Source organism: Puma concolor, chromosome D2 (genome assembly GCF_028749965.1).
Source record: "Puma concolor isolate L17-30 chromosome D2, mPumCon1.1.hap2, whole genome shotgun sequence".
NCBI lineage: Eukaryota > Metazoa > Chordata > Mammalia > Carnivora > Felidae > Puma > Puma concolor.
The window spans coordinates 38831391-38848888 of record NC_141677.1 but is presented as its reverse complement, the minus strand read 5'-3'; the positions used below and the strand labels follow the sequence as shown (position 1 = coordinate 38848888).

The 17498-nt window shown below is 51.5% G+C and overlaps 1 protein-coding gene across 4 annotated transcripts in view; it reads left to right on the top strand.

Annotated features, from left to right (window-relative positions):
- DLG5 (discs large MAGUK scaffold protein 5) overlaps positions 1 to 17498 on the top strand; it is a 127964-nt gene that overhangs the window by 83420 nt on the left and 27046 nt on the right. For 2 of the 4 annotated variants that reach the window (XM_086680102.1, XM_086680100.1), the window contains 11 exons: positions 1247 to 1431; positions 2989 to 3114; positions 5711 to 5843; positions 6271 to 6398; positions 7057 to 7232; positions 7595 to 7698; positions 10724 to 10816; positions 12760 to 13779; positions 14544 to 14667; positions 15018 to 15162; positions 17056 to 17168. In XM_086680102.1, the coding sequence (XP_086536228.1) occupies positions 1247 to 1431; positions 2989 to 3114; positions 5711 to 5843; positions 6271 to 6398; positions 7057 to 7232; positions 7595 to 7698; positions 10724 to 10816; positions 12760 to 13779; positions 14544 to 14667; positions 15018 to 15162; positions 17056 to 17168 (2347 nt within the window). The remainder of the gene's footprint in view (positions 1 to 1246; positions 1432 to 2988; positions 3115 to 5710; positions 5844 to 6270; positions 6399 to 7056; positions 7233 to 7594; positions 7699 to 10723; positions 10817 to 12759; positions 13780 to 14543; positions 14668 to 15017; positions 15163 to 17055; positions 17169 to 17498) is intronic. The other 2 variants (XM_086680101.1, XM_086680103.1) reach the window with 2 other exon arrangements.

Here is a 17498-nt window from a genome sequence, read left to right as displayed (position 1 = left end):
AGTTTTCAAAAAAATGGCAAACTAGACAGACTCCCAACACTGCATGAAAGTGGGGAAAATCAAAACCGAAGTGCTTTGAACTGATGTTGGGAAATGTGAGGTCTGAGCACGAGCATACCAACCACCGTGTCACTCTGGGTTAAGGTGTACTTTCTGTGCAGACTTTTTTCCAGCTTCTCCTGGGTCTGTACTCGAGACAGGAGGGGTGATTGTGAGATGGCTCCGTGTACTTTCCTTCCTTTCCTCATCCTCGTCTGTCGTCTGAACCTTTGGGATCTTTTTGGACGTGTCTATCAGGGGCTGTGCGTCCGGCTCCTCTGCGGAGGGTGAGCCGTGGAGTCCGCAGAGGCCTTCTTGCTGTGTTTGTCGTCTTTATTCTTTTTGCAAAGAGGGGGGGATTCCCGGCACAGACATCAGTGCCTGCCTCTTGTGTCCTGTTTGTACTTTGCTTCTGAAAGCCCTTGAGCCGAAGTGGGATTCCTCCTGCAGTAGATGCTCACTGTGTCCTTTGTCGTTTTCCCCGTGTTTTCTAAGGGTTAGAGAGACGCAGAGGGAGCTTTCTACACGAGAGCTTCCAGGCATTTGACTTGAAACTGTAGCAGAGCATGTAATGCTTTGAGGAGGTGTCAAGATGCAAATGTTTCAGATTTTGGCTTTTTAAACAAACTGAGAGACGCAGGATTTCACCAGCAAAGATGCTGGTATATGTTCAGATTTAAAAATAACTCCATGTGCCGGAGCATAAAAACCAGTCTTGCAGACACAGAGGGTTGGGAATTATCATGATCGACGTCTACACCCTTCACTGCAGTCAGTCCTTGTGTCGTTATGTTTTGACAGGAGAGCTCTTGAGAGACACACGATGTGCGATGTGAGCCTTGCGAGTGGCAGGGGGGAGGAGCCTGGAGCAAGCACTCCAGGGGAGGCATTCCACCTGCGCCACTGAGACCTCGGCCACACCACACAGGGGCTGGGGTTCTGGTCCAGGCTCTGCTCTGTGGGGCTGGGAGAGCTTGGACTGGACCCTACCTAATGTCACTAGGCGTCTTGAGTATGGCTATGGGACATGGAGTCACCGGGGGTGCAGGTGCATGCAGGGGTGTGTTGGGATGGGCTCAGGCTAGGATCCCATGTTTCCCTCCATCCAGCTCCTGAGGGTTCAGCCCAGCCCCTGCACCGGCTGGAGGGTGCTTCTCACCCGAAGGCTCAATAACTGCCCCGTCTGCTTGCCCCTTGACCCCACCAGATGAAAGACACGGTGACAATGGATGCTGGGAGAGCCAACAAGGAGGCTGAAATCCTTCGAAAGCAATGCAAGGCTCTGTGCCAGGAACTGAAGGAAGCCCTCCAGGAGGCGGACGTGGCCAAGTGCCGGCGGGACTGGGCCTTCCAGGAGCGGGATAAGATCGTGGCGGAACGGGACAGCATCCGGTACGGGGAGCCCCTGGGCTGGTGTGGGCTCTCATCTCTCCACCATGCTCTGGGTCTCTGGGGATGGTCGGAGTCACTTGCCACATGTCCAGGTAAGGTGGGAGTGACCGTCGTTCCTCCCTTCTCACCTGAGGTGGTGCCCCAGCCTTGCTTCATAGCGTTAGAAGTGTCTGCTGCAACCTAGATGTCTGCATGTGCGTGGAGACTGGATGAGACCCTCCCCCTGCCATGAGGTGGCACAAAGACAGGGTTTTCTCTTAGGGGACTTCTGATGAAATGGACATATCAAAAATGCACTCTTTTAGTTGGTATTCTTTGGGCACCTGCTGTGTGCCAGGATGGTGGGTCCCTCATACAAGGACACCCTGGGACTCCCGGACAGGTGTGGTGCCCTTGAGGGGCCAGCGCTGTGGGGGCCACGGCAGCTTTGTCGGACAGGGCAGCAAGGGAGGGACACAGAATGGTGAATTCCAGGGTCACAGTTAGAACTGTGATGGGGGCTTGCAGGGCACTGGGGGAACTGGTGTGGAGTCTCCCCAGAAAGCATGAGCTTGAACTGAAGCTCGAGTGGAGGTTTTCCAGGTGGAGGAGGGGGATGGGTGTTACAACCTGAGGAAACACGAACAAAGGTGTGTGGTTTACTCAGGGCAGGGATATGCTCGTGGACTTGGGGTAGTCCCAGGAGAGGTGGCTGATGGGGTTCCTGAGGACAGGCTGTAAGGGCCTCGAAAGGGAAGCCCAGGAGCGTAGCCTTAATTCTTGGCGGGGGTAGAGCCACGAGGGGCTATGGTGGTGCTGGTGGTGATTTGGTCATTGAGAGTTTGCGAACGATCCCTGTGGTTAGAGACTGACGTCTACCCGGGCTGCTCAGGAGATGAGGGTTCAGGATTGGAGGGATTGGGGGCCATGGAGAGATGGGGACCAGCCCTTAGGTGCCATCCTATGACAGGATGCAGTTCTGGAGGTGACCCAGAGCACGCGCTCCCTGGCTGCCAGGTCACCTATCCCTACCTTCTCTGAATGGCTGAGGTGGTGCTGGGGCCCCAGGAGCCCCGCATCCTTTGGTGGGGAGTTGTCAGGCCTGCACTTTGCACTCACCTGCACAGAGACTGCACAGGGCTGCAGAGACAATGGAGACATGATTGCTGTCCGAGTGGGAGGCTCAGTCTAGTTGCAGGGTGGGGGACAGTTCTAGCAAGGCCTGCATGGGGGTAGTTATGAGGCTTGTGGTAGGTGATGGGATAGCAGGGCCTGCCCGGTGGGCTGCGGCTGGGGCTGGGAGTGGGCATTCACCCAGGCACGTTGAGGGCAAAGCAGTGGGAAGAGCAATGGATGTTCAGAACCCATTACCCAATAACTGCGGAGGTGTCTCCTTCCTGGTCCTCAGCGTCTTCTCTCTCCCTGGATGGGGTTGGCCTGGGTGGTCTCCCGTCCAGATTTTCCAGCACTGCTGTGCATTTGGAGGCAAGGCAGGCACCTGGGGTGTCTGGGGGATAGGCCGTGAATCCTCTGCCCCCTTGCCCTCACGGTGACCTTGGCCTCTGCCCTGTCTGCCAGGACGCTCTGTGACAACCTAAGGCGGGAGCGGGACCGGGCAGTGAGCGAGCTGGCCGAGGCCCTGCGCAGCCTGGATGACACTCGCAAACAGAAGAATGACGTCAGCCGGGAGCTCAAGGAGCTCAAGTATGTTGGGGCAGGTGCCTGCGTGGGGGGACAGGGTGGGCACCTGCCTGGGGGTGTAGGGGCCCCTCTGCAGGCAGGGCAGGGCTGTCTGTCCCTTCACTGTGCCTTACTCTGTCAGCCTGTAGAATGGGTCTGAATGCCACCTCCATGCTGAGAGGTGATTAGACATTCTTAGGCCATCACAGAAGATGGCAGCCTTTTTGTGAGCACATGGAGACAGACTTTGCACACCGTGTGCAAAGGTACATAGGAGGGAAACTCTCTGTTCAGAGGCCGTGCATTTGGGGACAGGCATGCATGTACTGTCCATTCATTCATGCATTCATTCATTTGTTCCCTTTCTACCTCATTCATTCACCACCTCTAGGATTTACCAAGCGCCTGCTGTGTATGGGCCAGGCCTGTGGGAGGCCCTGGGGGAGGCCCTGGGGGAGCTGAACAGAGGACCAGGTCTCTGTCTGTGGGGCTCACAGCACACAGGAGAGACAGACCACCATTCACTAGTCTGTTCTGCCTGTGTCGTGCGGATGCCCATGTGAGAGAGACTGGGGTGTCAGGCAGCCTCCCCTCGGTTATAGCACTGCACCCAGGGCTGTGATTCAGGACATGGTGACCCTGAGCAATGGACTGAAAATACAAAGATCAAAGTTAAAAGGAGAGATTGGCAGAACCCAGGAGCTGTCACTGTAGGGTAGAACAAGGCTGTCCTGAGAAGCAGTGGCTGTCTGTTGTGAGAAACTTGCTCAGCTGATAGAGCGGTATAGGGTGGTGAGGAGCATGAGTGTGAGTGTGCAAGCCTCGCTTGCTCGAGCAACGCCTTTCACACGGAGTGACAGCTTTCCCTCCCTCCCCATTCAGTAACCTCTAACATGAGCCAACCAGCTTTAGTTATTAGATGAAAACCCAGAACCTCTTGGGCTTGAGTACTCTAAAGAAAATCTCAGGGGCTAAGAGGCAAAGTGAAGCACTCTCTCCAGAGACCCACCTTGGGTCTAGCAAGTGATGGAATCAAATTAAGGTAAAGCCTGGCCCCTGGGGGCTTGAGCTTGGGAGAAAGTTTTGCATTTTAATTGAGCTGGAATTGCCTGGAGCTTCTAAGGAAGTCAAATTCCACTTGTTGTTCTGCACGTTTGAATTTGCACCTCCTCTTTGTTATGCTTTCTAACTGGTGCTGCTGCTCAGGGACCCCCAGTCTGCAGAGGCAGCAGACATGCCCCGGCGGATGAGAGATGAGCAGGTGCAGTGAGCATTAAACACAGAGCTTCAGGCTGCACAGGGCTAGTGGGGGTCGTGTCCAGGGAAGAAGACTTTGGGGCTCTGCCTTGAGTCTGGGTGGCATTCTGGAGCCGGCCAGTGAGAGCACAGCCCAGACAGAGATGTGGACCTGCAAGCCTGTCCATTTGAGAAGAAACCAGAAGGAGGTCATGAGTATGCCCCAGAGCCCAGTAGGCAGTACCGATGAACTGTAAAGGCTGGGTGCGGGTTTTAGGACAAAGGGTGTCAGGTGCAAGTTCCTGGGGGATAGTACAAAGTTTCTGAGTCTTTTTTCATCTCTTAACTGGGTCTTTCTTAGAGCTTAAGTGTTTGTATATTGGTCAAATCCAACTTACTGATTTTTAATTTCTAATTTTTTAATTTTGTTGTTATGTTTTTATTTATTTTGAGAGAGAGAGTAGGAAAGGGGCAGAGAGAGAGGGGAAGAGAAAATGCCAAGCAGGCTCCACGCTGTCAGTGCTGAGCCAGACTCGGGGCTCAATCTCATGAACTGTGACATCATGACCTGAGTCGAAATCAAAGGTTGGATGCTTAACTGACTAAGCCACTCAGGTGCCCCAATTTTTAATTTTTAATTGAGTGTATGATGTCTAAGGACCCTTAACGCTTCATCTCAAAGATTTTCTCTTGTATTTTCCTTTTAAACGTGTTACAGCTTTATTTTATACATTTCAATGTGTGATACGTTTGGAGTTAATTTTTCTGTAAGATGTGATGTGTAGATTGGGGCTCAGTTTTTTTTTTGCCATGGGTGTGCAGGCGTTCCAGCGTCACTGGTCAAATGCTTTCTTCTGCTGAAGTATTTTAGTACCTCTCATACTTTGTGGGGGTGTTTCTGGATTCTTCATTCTGTCCCAGTGATCTCTGTGTCTATCTTCCTGCAATTCTGCAATGTCTCAATTACTGTAGCTATAAAAAAAAGTCTTAAAATCGAGTAGAGTGATTCCTCCCACTTAATTTTTCATTTTCAGAATTGTTTCAGCTATTCTGATTCCTTACCTTTCTCTCCCTGTGTGTTTTAGAATAATCTTGTCTGTATCCACAAAAAAGTGTTGCTGGCATTTCTCAAGGAATTGCATTAAACCCTGGGTTAAGTTTGGGAAGACTTTGATTGTTTTTTGAATAAACCTCCATGAAAATGCCTTGATAGCTAAGAAGCCTTGGCGTGCGGCTCCAGATTTATTGGGAAGCTGGCAAGGAGTGTGAGAGGGAGAGGAACCTCCTTTGGCTCTCACGGTGGCCTTCTTGCCTTCTGAGCTGTGGCTTGGGTGGGATGTGTTGCCTCCCTGGGGACCATCGTCATAGCCCTCTCTGTTCCTAGGGAGCAGATGGAATCCCAGCTGGAGAAGGAGGCTCGGTTCCGGCAGCTGATGGCGCACAGCTCCCACGACTCGGCCATCGACACAGATTCCATGGAGTGGGAAACGGAAATTGTGGAGTTTGAAAGGGAGACGGTGAGCTGCCCTGATGTCTTTACTCCCTTTGAATGGGGGGTGGGAGAGGATGCCCCCCTTGTGGGGTTCCCCCATTTCTCGGCTGTCACTTTGAGGCTTCGGCTTTTCTTGCCAGGGTGTGTGCATCCTTTCCCTGCCCTTGTCCAAGCTGGGATGTGACAGGTTGGTGTCCGTGGCCCCTCCAGCCACGGCTGGAGACAGTGCATGGAGGGCAGAGGGCAGAGCAGGGCTCTTCTGTAGGGACGTGTGTCTGCAGTAGCTGGAAGGGGCACATGGCAGCTGCTCCGGGCTTCATCCTGTGTTCTGAGTGCCCCATCAGACATGGTGAAGGAGCAGTCCTCACAGAGAAGCAAGTGGCTTGAGGTTTCAGAGTGAAATGTTTCTAATCACTGCTTTATAAAGTGTGTGGCTACTGCTCTTTTGACAGGAGGATATTGACTTGAAGGCACTTGGGTTCGATATGGCAGAAGGTGTGAATGAGCCTTGTTTGCCGGGGGACTGTGGGATATTTGTCACTAAAGTGGACAAAGGAAGCATTGCTGATGGCCGCTTACGGTAAGAGTGGAGGAGGCCCAGGCTCTGGAGGGAAGGGCGGCCCTCTGACCCAATGCAGGGGACCCAGGGAGTCAGGTGGCTGTTAAGTGAGTGCACCCCAGGGTCTGGGGGACTCGAAGGCTCAACTGCTCACATTACCCTTAAAGGAGACTCTGTGACTCATGGGGGCCTTTGCGTCTGACCTTTCCACAGGCCCCAGGTGCTGCCCTTCACTTTTCCAGGTAGGAAAAGGCTCAGGCAGTATGGGTGAGAGTTTAGGATGTGCGTTGCATGCCCATGCCATGAAATAGCAACGAGAATAAACTACCGTTTGCTAAGTGCTGGTTTAGGCCCCTTGTGTAATCAATTCGTTAATTTTTAAAATCCAGTGAGGTAGGTCTGTACTCTGCTATTGGCCCCATTTTACAGATGAGGACACCAAGGTGTGGAGGCGCTAGGTCACACAGCTAGTAAGTGGTAGGGCCAGGATTGGCACCCAAGCAGCCTGGCCCCAGCATCTGTGAGTGTAGCCATTTGAGCCTGCTGAAGAGGAGATCTTTCTGAATGTGTGTGCGGGGCAACCGTCTTCTGACACTCATCTCCTCAGACTAGAGCGGTGGGGCCTCCCCACTGGTCCCAAGGCCTGAGCAGGTGCTGACCTGGCTGTGCCCCTCCTCAGGGTCAATGACTGGCTGCTGAGAATCAACGATGTGGACCTCATCAACAAGGACAAGAAGCAGGCCATCAAGGCCCTCCTCAACGGGGAGGGGGCCATTAACATGGTCGTGCGGCGGAGGAAGTCCCTGGGCGGGAAGGTGGTCACACCACTGCACATCAACCTGAATGGACAGAAAGGTAGTGGGCCTGCCAAAGTGCACAGAGCACATCAGATGGCGGGGCAGACCCCTTTTTTGTGCAGAGGGGATGTTTTTGAGTTACTGATGCCGTTAAATGCAGTGCGTGTGCATCCCTGGCTGGGGGCCACCCGGGTCCTGGGTCTTGCCGGTTTCTGGGTGTTTGATTCACCAGACCAGACGTCACTGAGCCTCCGGGTGGTCTGACCTGGCCCGGGTGTTGGGACGGGCAGGTCGCAGTCTGTGAATGTTCCCTTCTGAAGGGAATGTTGCCTCCTGAAGACAAGGTGGGAGGACCAGAGGGCCCTGTGAGCGGCGTGGGGGTTAACTGGATATTGCCCATGTCTGCCCTGTGGTTCACAGACAGCGGCATCTGTCTGGAGAATGGAGTATATGCTGCTGCCGTGATGCCTGGAAGCCCGGCCGCCAAAGAGGGGTCCCTCGCCGTGGGAGACAGGATTGTGGCGGTAAGCCTCAGGGCTGGGCTGTCTGCCCCACATAGAGAGTAGATGCGATTTGAGAGATTGAACAGGAAGTAACGAACAGAGATTTTATGTTAACCTTGTTCGTTAAATGGGAACAAACATTTTTTTTTCTCATAGTGTGTTTCCATTGATAGTAGAAAATCAGGAAATAGAAACTTTAGGAAGAAAATAAGAATCCTAATTGCTACCACCTATAGATAACCTTTATGAACATTTTAAATGTATTTTTCTGTAGCCTTTATTCTGCACATGAATCTGTATTTAGGTCAGTTTAAACAAGATATCATCTGCATGTGATTTTTTAAAAAATCTTATTAAACAGTATGTCCATTACTTTTTTTTATCACCAAAGTAAGACTTATGTGCCATAAAATAGTTAAGCAATATAGAAATGTAGAAAGTGGTAGTCCCCTCTTTTCCTTTTAATCCTGCTCCTGGAGATATTCTTTGCCCCCACTTGCAAGATGTGCTCCCAGCAGACCGTATGTCTCTTACAGATCTATATACACAGATAAAGATTTCTGGTTTTTGTTTGCTTTTTTTTTTAAAATTTTTAACGTTTATTTATTTTTGGGAGACTGAGAAACAGCACTAGTTGGGGAGGGGCAGAGAGAGGGAGACACAGAATCTGAAGCAGGCTCTAGGTTCCGTGCTGTCGGCACAGAGCCCGACATGGGGCTCGAACTCGAGCTGTGAGATCATGACCTGGGCTGAAGTCAGACGTTTAACCAACTGAGCCACCCAGGCACCCGAGGTTTTTGTTTGCTTTTTAAGCAAATCATTTTGCGATTCCACATCATGGATACCAAATTGATCCTCATTACTTTTATCTACCTCATGGTATTCAGTTGTGCAGTAGTTTAAAGCATGCCCCCGTTGTGGACAGGTACATTGTTTTGAGTTTCTGCCATTGCAAACCACCCTGCCATGAACTTTACCTGTGTGCACAGACCTTTGGGGGACACCCAGTGGCATCCCTGGTGATCAAACCCCAAAATGCTGTAAGATTACAAAGTCTAATTTAGTATTTCTGACTAACTCATTAAGATTGAAGACACACACACACACAATCCCAGCTGTATAAAAGATGCACATGATGATATCCTTTTTCTCTGGTTCTAGACTCCTTATCTACCAGTTCCCATTATTCTGTTTTCTTCCAAAAATATTCAAAACATTTATATCTCCCTCTTTTTTCTTTTGTTTTCTCTCTTGTTTTCTTCTCCTTTTTCTTTTCTTTTCTTTTCTTTTCTTTTCTTTTCTTTTCTTTTCTTTTCTTTTCTTTTCTTTTCTTTTCTTTTTTCTTTTCCTTTCCTTTCCTTTCCTTTCCTTTCCTTTCCTTTCCTTTCCTTTCCTTTCCTTTCCTTTCCTTTCCTTTCCTTTCTTTTCTTTTCTTTTTTCTTTTCCCTCCCCTCCCCTCCCCTCTTCCCAGGTGTGATCATAATATTCTCACTTGCTAACCTCATTTTTTGTTTCCCACAGCGTGCCCTGGAGATTCTTCTGCATTTACATCTTTAGATCTGCCTAGGTCATTTCAGTAACTGCATATTCCTTAGGGGCAGCTGCTCAAGCCATTAACCAGCAGACAGGACACCTTTTCAGTGCAGCAAGGCTGTTGCTCTGTCCCTTCATGGGGGCCCACGGGGTGAATTCCTGGCTGGGGGATTGCCGGATCAGTGGGCATAAGCAGTTAGCATTTGACATGATCTTTTCCCATGTGGTCAAGGAGATCGTGGCCTTTTTGATCCCACCTGCAGTGTGTGGGGAAGTGCATTGCTTTGCATCTTTGCCAGTGTTTTTCAGATTTGGGGGGATGCCAGAATTTAAAAGCAAGATGGCCATTGTGAAAAATGATAAGATGTGGAAAAATTATGAAGAAAGAAACCAACCAAATTAATCCACCACTCCAAAATAATCACTCTGCCTATTTTTTTAACTTTTGATTTTGAAATGATTACAGAAATACTTCAGTTATGATATTAAATAAATAGTATTAAAAACTAAATAAAGTGGTGAAGATAGTACAGGTGGGGCCTATGTATGCTTCATGCAGTTTTCCCTAATGGTTATGTTTTGCACGACTATATAATATCAAAACCAGGTGATCGATATTGGAACCGTGTGTGTTTATTTCCATGTCATTTTATTATCATGATTTAAGTGGCAAAAAATTTGAGCTACAGAGCTGTTCCACCGGAACAAAGATTTCCCTCCTGTTACCCCTTTATAGGAACATCCACAACCCTGCTCTCCACACCCCCCATACATAACACCTGGCAGTTAATTTGCTCTCCATCTGTATAATTCTGTCATCTTGAGGACATTATAGAAGTCAGTATGTGGCCTTTGAGATGGGCTGGTGCCATGCATGGCACCACCAAGCATGGTGCCATGAGATCCATCAGGTGGCTGGGGGCCCCGTCAGTGTGTCCCTGTTGGTGCTGAGCAGTATCGCATGGTCTGGTGGCACCCCAGGCTAACCGTTCACGGTTGCACATACGTGTGTTTTAAAGATTGGGACACATCTGAGAGAAATGGGGACAGAGGTTCAGGCCTAAGGGATTGTGAGAATCTTTGTGAACAGTTCACAAAGGCCTTTCACACCATGATCTCATCTTCGGTCTCCTCCCGCCCCAGGGGGCAGGCATGTTCATCTTCCACTCTGTACGTGAAGGAGTTCTGAGCCGTGGTCCTTTGTCACACAGCAGGCAGCAGTGGAGCCTGGTTGATCCCCCAGGATGCTTGGTGTTCTGGTCCCAGTCAGACAAGCACGAGAGTGCTTGCCCCGAGAGCAGTGCCCCTAAAGTGATTGTAAGGCTGCGTCTTTTCTTTGCCTCGGAAGCCGCTAAACTGGATTCCTCAGGCCTTCATCAGGGAGGGCCTGTCTCTCCTTTGCTGACTCCAGACTTGGGCACCACTGGTATAGAATCACGCCCACTGTCCAGAATGGGCTGGCAGAGGCCCTGAGCTGGGGGTGGGCCTGACAAAGCTCTATGTTTGGCCCTAGATCAATGGCATTGCCCTGGACAACAAGTCTCTGAATGAGTGTGAATCTCTGCTACGTAGCTGCCAGGACTCCCTGACCCTCTCCCTCCTGAAGGTAAGGGCCCCTGCCCCACACCAGCTGCTCTCATCGGCTGCGGGGCAGGCAAAACCTCAGCTCCATACACCCGAGCTGCTGCTCTGCATCCCTGGGATCCTTGTATAAAGGGTATTGATTTACAGAGTGCAGGATGTGCATGAACCCTGATCCTGGTCTCAAAACAAAAATGGGGCAACTGAGTGGCTGAGTCAGGCATCCAACTCTTGATTTCAGCTCAGGTCATGATCTCACGGTTTGTGGGTTCGAGTCCCGCATGGGGCTCTGTGCTGCAGCACAGAGCCTGCCTGGGATTCTCTCTCTCCCTCTCTCTGTGTCTCTTCTCTGTTCTCTCTCTCAAAATAAACTTACAAAGAATTTTGTTAAACAAAAACAAAACAAGACAGCTATGAAGGACATTTTGAGGACAGTGGGGGACATTCAAATCTGGACTAAATAATTAGATGATCTTAGGAACTTGATTTTCCTGGGTGCAGTGATGGTATTGGGGTTTATAGAGGCAAATGGCCTTATTTAGGGGACATGCTAAGGTTGTTAAGGGTGGGATGTCATAATATTTGTCACTTTCAAATGTTCTGCAGTATGGATAGATACAGTTTGGTAAAATACTGTTGAATCTAAATGGTGGGTTTATGGACATTTGTTGTACTTTTCTCTCAACTTTTCTGCATAGTTGAAAAGATTTATAATAGAGATTGAGAAAAGTGGGCCCATCCACTTCACTGAGAGATGTTTTTAAAAATTAATTATCTTTAATAGACTTTTTTGGAGCAGTTTCAGGTTTATAGAAAAATTGAGCTAGTACAGAGAGTTCTCATATTCAACCCTTCTGCTTCCCCTGTTAGCATCTTGCATTAATGGGGTTCATTTGTTGCAATTGATGAATTATGATGAATTGATGTATATATGACATATATATTTAAACGTTTATTTATTTTTTTGAGAAACAGAGTGAGTGGGGGAGGAGCAGAGAGACAGGGAGACACAGAATCTGAAGCAGGCTCCAGGCTCTGAGCTGTCAGCACAGAGCCCAATGCAGGGCTCGAACTCATGAACCATGAGATCATGACCTGAGCCGAAGTTGGACGCTTAACTGACTGAGCCACCCAGATGCCCCATCGATGAGCCAATATTAATATAATAGCATTTTTTTTAAGTTTATTTTTTTTAGTAATTTCTACACCCAATGTGGGGCTGGAACTTACGACCCTGAGATCGAGAGTTACATGCTCCACCGACGGAGCCAGCCAGGCGCCTCTGTAATAGTATTAAAGTCCATAGGTGAAATGAGGAGTCACTCTTGGTGTTGTACATTCTGTGGGTTTGGACGTGTGTGTCCACATCATAGTATCATAGAGAATAGTTTCACTGCCCTAAAAATCTTCTGTGTTCCTCCTAGTGCTCCCTTCCTTCCCACCCCGCCCCCCCCCCCCCCCCCCAGCCCAGCACCTGCAACCACTGATCTTTATACCGTCTCCGTAGTTTTGCCTTGTCCAGGATGTCATATTGCTGGAATCACACAGTATGTAGCCTCTTTGGATTGGCTTCTTCTGCTTAGTAATACGTATTTGAGTTTGCTCCATGTCTTCTCATGCCTTTGTAGCTCATTTCTTTTTATTGCTGAATAATTTAAAATCATGTGAATGTGCTACACGATATAGATTTTTAGTAACGAATCCTTTTTCATTTGACAATTAAAAGAGAAATACAGGCAGGGCACTGCGCAGGCAAACTGCAGATAGCACTCCAAGTCCCTCTCTCTCTCCTGCGGGTTCACGGCCGGGCCAGCAGAGAGCGCCGGTCAGGGAGAGGTGTGCGTGCGCATGCGCCTCGCGCTAGCCGTCTCTGGGGTGTGTGTGGCCCCTGCGGGGACGGCGTTCGGTGGCAGCACCGGGCTCGGCTGTCTTACCCGCTATTTCTCACTCCCTGTAACCCCCACACAGGTGTTCCCTCAGAGCTCCTCGTGGAGTGGCCAGAACATCTTCGAGAACATCAAGGACTCTGATAAGATGCTGAGCATCCGAGCCCACGGCACCGAGGTACAGGCCCAGAATAAACGGAGTCTGTTGCAGCACAATAACTCCACGCAGACGGACATCTTCTATGCGGACAGGCTGGAGGAGAGAAGGGAGCCGGGCCCCCCAGGAGGCAGCAGCTCTTTCCTGCACAAGCCGTTCCCTGCGGGACCCTTTCCCGTCTCCCCCCAGGCCTGTCCCAGCGCGTCCGAGCGCAGCCTCAGCTCCTTCCGCTCAGACACCTCCGGGGAGCGTGGCTACGGGCTGGTGGATGTGCGCAGCCGGCGACCGCTGCTGCCCTTCGACACAGAGGGGGGCCCCTGCGGGGCGGCAGAGGCCCCCCTGGATAAGACAGAACCTGAGAGCTCCAGCAGCGGCGGGACCTGGCCCAAGGCTGTGCTCGGCTCCGCGGCAGGGCCCGAGAAGCTCTCTGTTTATAAGAAACCAAAGCAAAGAAAGTCTATCTTTGACCCTAACACTTTCAAACGCCCCCAGACTCCCCCCAAAATTGACTACCTGCTCCCAGGCCCTGGGTCTGCTCACTCTCCCCAGACCTCTAAGAGGGTGGGGCCTCTGACGCCCCCAAAACCTCCCAGGAGGAGCGACTCCATTAAGTTCCAGCACAGACTGGAAACCAGTTCCGAGTCTGAGGCTACTCTGGTTGGCAGCTCCCCGTCTGCCAGCCCCCCGAGCGCACTGCCCCCTGGCGTGGACCCCGGGGAACTCACGCACACCTCACCCCCTCGCAAGGCCAGAGTCCGCATTGCTTCCAGCTACTACCCTGAAGGGGACGGGGACTCCTCCTATCTGCCTGCCAAGAAGTCCTGTGACGGGGACCTCACCTCCCAGAAGATGGACGAGCTGGGGCAGAAGCGCCGTCGTCCAAAGTCAGCTCCCAGCTTCCGGCCCAAGCTGGCTCCAGTAGTGATTCCTGCTCAGTTCCTGGAGGTAGAGCTCAATCCTGGGGTGGGGGTGAAGGCGTGGGGAGGGGCCCTGAACCGGTGTCCCCAGCTTCATGTTCAGCCCTGGCTCCTTTGCCTTCGTTCTAAGCACCTACTCCAGGATGGGGTGCCTGGTGGGTGCCATGAGAAGGAGCCCTCCTTAGGAGATTGGAAAGTAACGTAGGGGGCGTGCATGTTAGTGGCCATATGATGCCAAGACAGGAACACTTTCTTGGGTGTGGTGTTTGATTTGCTTTTCCAACAAGAAGCTTTTGAACTGCACAACAAAAGCAAGTGACATGGCCCTGCCTGGAAGGGTCTTGGGAGCCAAGACAGCACTTGTGAGTCTGTCGCCGGCAGCAGGAGGCGGCGGCCAGCTTGTTTGTGTGGGTATTGTAGTCATTTTCAGATGGGAGCGATTGCTGTGAGCTGGAGAACAGATCCATGCCACTTTCTGCGGACAAAGACCCTGGCACAGGCATGCATGTTTTGAGGAGCTGTCACATCTGTGCCAGAGGCACCTGTGCATTCCACCTCCTGCACATTATTTGTTTACTTGAGAGAATGGATTCTTTCTCTGGGGTTTTCTTCCAGAGTAGTTTTGAAGGAGGTTCTTCCCTTCCAGGTGTGTAAGGCAACATGAATGAGCAGTGACCTCTCCCAACTGTCCCGTCATGTGTCCGAGTGGGAGAGCTAGTACGTAGGGGACAGACTTGCAGATGCCCGTACATTTCCATTTCCAGCCACTGTCTCTCATCTTTGGCCCTGCAGGAGCAGAAGTGTGTCCCGGCCGGTGGAGAACTCTGCCCAGAGCTTCAGGAATGGTCCCCTTACTCACCAGGGCACCCCAGCAGGCACAGCAACCCCCCATTCTACCCTGGCAGGGCATCTGTGGGTGAGTTGTTGGGGCTGGGGAGGAGGGTCCATGGTGGGCTCGCAGGGCCCTGTATGAGATCTGTATGAGCATTCTCCCAGGGAGAGTGGAATCAGTCATGTCAAGATGCTGCTGTGTGTCCTCAGCCCTGAGGTCCAAAGATCTAGCAATGACTTCCCCTCTCTGAGATGTTTAATCTTCTATCAGGGACATTTCTTAGCTTTTCAGACCACCTCTCCATAGCAGCCTGGGAAATAGGGAGCCATAAAGTGAGTTCTCCCATTTTACAGATGCAGAAAGCCAATAGTTTGCACAGGTCTGGGGCAGGCTGGGTGCTTTGGGGTGATTGTTCTTACCCAGTCCATTTCTAGGTACTGTTCCCCGGAGTATGACCCCGAGCACCACTGTGAGCTCCATCCTGAGGAACCCCATCTACACTGTGCGTAGCCACAGGGTCGGCCCATGCAGCTCTCCGCCTGTGCCCAGAGAGGTTGGCCCCCAGGGTTTGCACCCCAGGTATGTAAAGTCACCCCTCACTTACCTGCACGCCAGCTGGCCAAATTCGTGTGCACAAAAAGCTACTGGTGCACAGAGTGGCCCATGGGCAGAGAAGCGTCCCTGCCAAGCTGAGAAGAGGCTGGTTAGAGCAGCGCTGGGACCCCAGGAGGAGTGAACTTTAAGGGTGCTCTCTTCATTCACCAACAAGAAGCTTGAAAAGACATTTAAAGGCGCCTGTGTGGCTTAGTCAGTTAAGCATTCACCTTCGGCTCAGGTTGTAATCTCATGGTTCATGGGTTCAAGCCCCACATCGGGCTCTCTGCTGTCAGCACAGAGCCTGCTTTGGATCATCTGTTCCCCCCCCCCCCGCCCCTCCCCTGCTGGTTCTCTCTCTGTCTCTCTGTCTCTGTCTCTCTCTCTCTCTAAAAAAAAAAGAAAAGGCATTTAAAGAGAGAGTGATGGCAGCTGGTGCTTAAGTGCTCACATGCCAGGCACTGTGCCAGACCATTTAAACCTCGTCTCTTTTGGGGTGCCTGGGTGGCTCAGTAGGTTAGGCGTCCGACTTCGGCTCAGGTCATGATCTCACGGTTCATGAGTTCGAACCCCGCGTCGGGCTCTGTGCTGACAGCCCAGAGCCTGGAGCCTGTTTCGGATTCTGTGTCTCCCTCTCTCTCTGCCGTTCCCCCACTCGCACTCTGTCTCTGTATCTCTCAAAAATAAATAAACGTTAAAAAAAAAAATTAAAAAGACAACAAACAAACCTCATCTCTTGTAATTGCCACAGTGACCTTGTGAGCTAAGGACTGTTGTTGTCTCTGGTGTATAGATGAGGAGACTGAGCCTTAAAAAGTGAATGGACTGGCTCAGGGTCACCCATTCCTTCATTCGGTTGTTTGACAGGTTTTAATTTTGCACCTACTATGTGGCATGGACTGTACTAGTTCCAGGAGACTATACAGTGGAGGACTAAACCAGTGAGCTTCTTTTCATGTGGCCTTTATGTTGGCGTGTGGGAGGCAGAGAGAAAAATGAACAGAGTGATACCAGGTGATGTTGAGTAGCTCTGAAGACCGCAAAACGGAGCGACCAGCTAGGCTGTGACTTGGAAGAGGGTGGACAGTTAGATTGGGTGGGTGGGAGGGCCCTGCGGTGGGGGCAGAGTGGGGATGCTACCGGGATCCAGAGGCTGAGATGAGGTCAACTACATAAGACCTGGGTGGAGTCTCCAGGAAGGAGGGCCGTAGGAGCCACAGCCCAGGCACCTGGGAACCTGGTAGGCTGACACAGAGTGGGGAGCTTGGCACGGGTACAGTGAATCAGGAGAAGAGCACAGGTTATAGGGCACAGATCCTGTAGAGCCTGTAGCCATGATGCAATGTTTGGAGTTTTTCCTAGTTTAGGCTTTAGGCTGGAAAGAGAGATGGTCTCATTACATAGCTAGAAAAGGACACTGTTGGGCCTGATTGGAGGCCCCTGATATGGGTGATGCCTGGGCTCTCTGCCCTCCAGCGTCCTAGGCAGCTGTCCTGAGTGAGGTATATAGGTTCCTCTCCAAGGTCCTTGGTGCCCATCCAGCCTCCCCCACCCATCCTGGAGGAGAGACACCACTTCTCTGGGCACAGATAGGATTCTGAGCCTGTTTTTTCCCGGTAGAGCCCAGTCCTGGTCCAGGGCCAAAGTGAGTATGCCACCCCTCTACCTTCACAGCCCTTTCTCTGTAGGCAGGACCCTCACTGGGTGCCGCCTCTGGGTATGGCAGTCTGTTGTCCCCAGCTAATGGCAGGTGGCTTCTGGGCCTCCCTTCTGTGGGCTCAGGGATGTGTTGGGCCAGGCCTGCTGCTTGTTTCTCCCCAGCGGCTGGGTCTGGTCCTGGTCTCCTCCTGATGCCTCACCTGTCTGCTTCTCTTGCAGCGTCCAGCACCAGGGACGCCTGAGCCTGGATCTGAGCCACAGGACTGGCAGCGACTACTCAGAGATGAGAACCTCTCATGGGTCCAACTCTCTGCCCTCCAGCGCCCGCCTTGGTAACTGTGCCACTGGAACCTTCTCACCTTAGTGGGGCCTGTTTTCCTCTCTGCCTGCATCCTTGTGGCCAGGCCTCCCGGTGGCCTGCCCCCATGGGCCCTTCTCTGCTCCTGGGGCTGAGGTTGGCTCCACATTGCACTCAGAGTCATCTCCCTTAGCCTTCTGTGTCTCTTAGGCCTTCCCTAGCAGCCACGTGGTTGTTCCAGGTGACCCATGGCCCACAAGCCTTGCTTTCTGTCGCTGAGCCTGTCAGCGATTCTGGGGGTTTGTATCACTGCTCACTTGTGGGAAATGGAACCCAGAGAGAGAGAGACTGGCAGTTCCCTCAC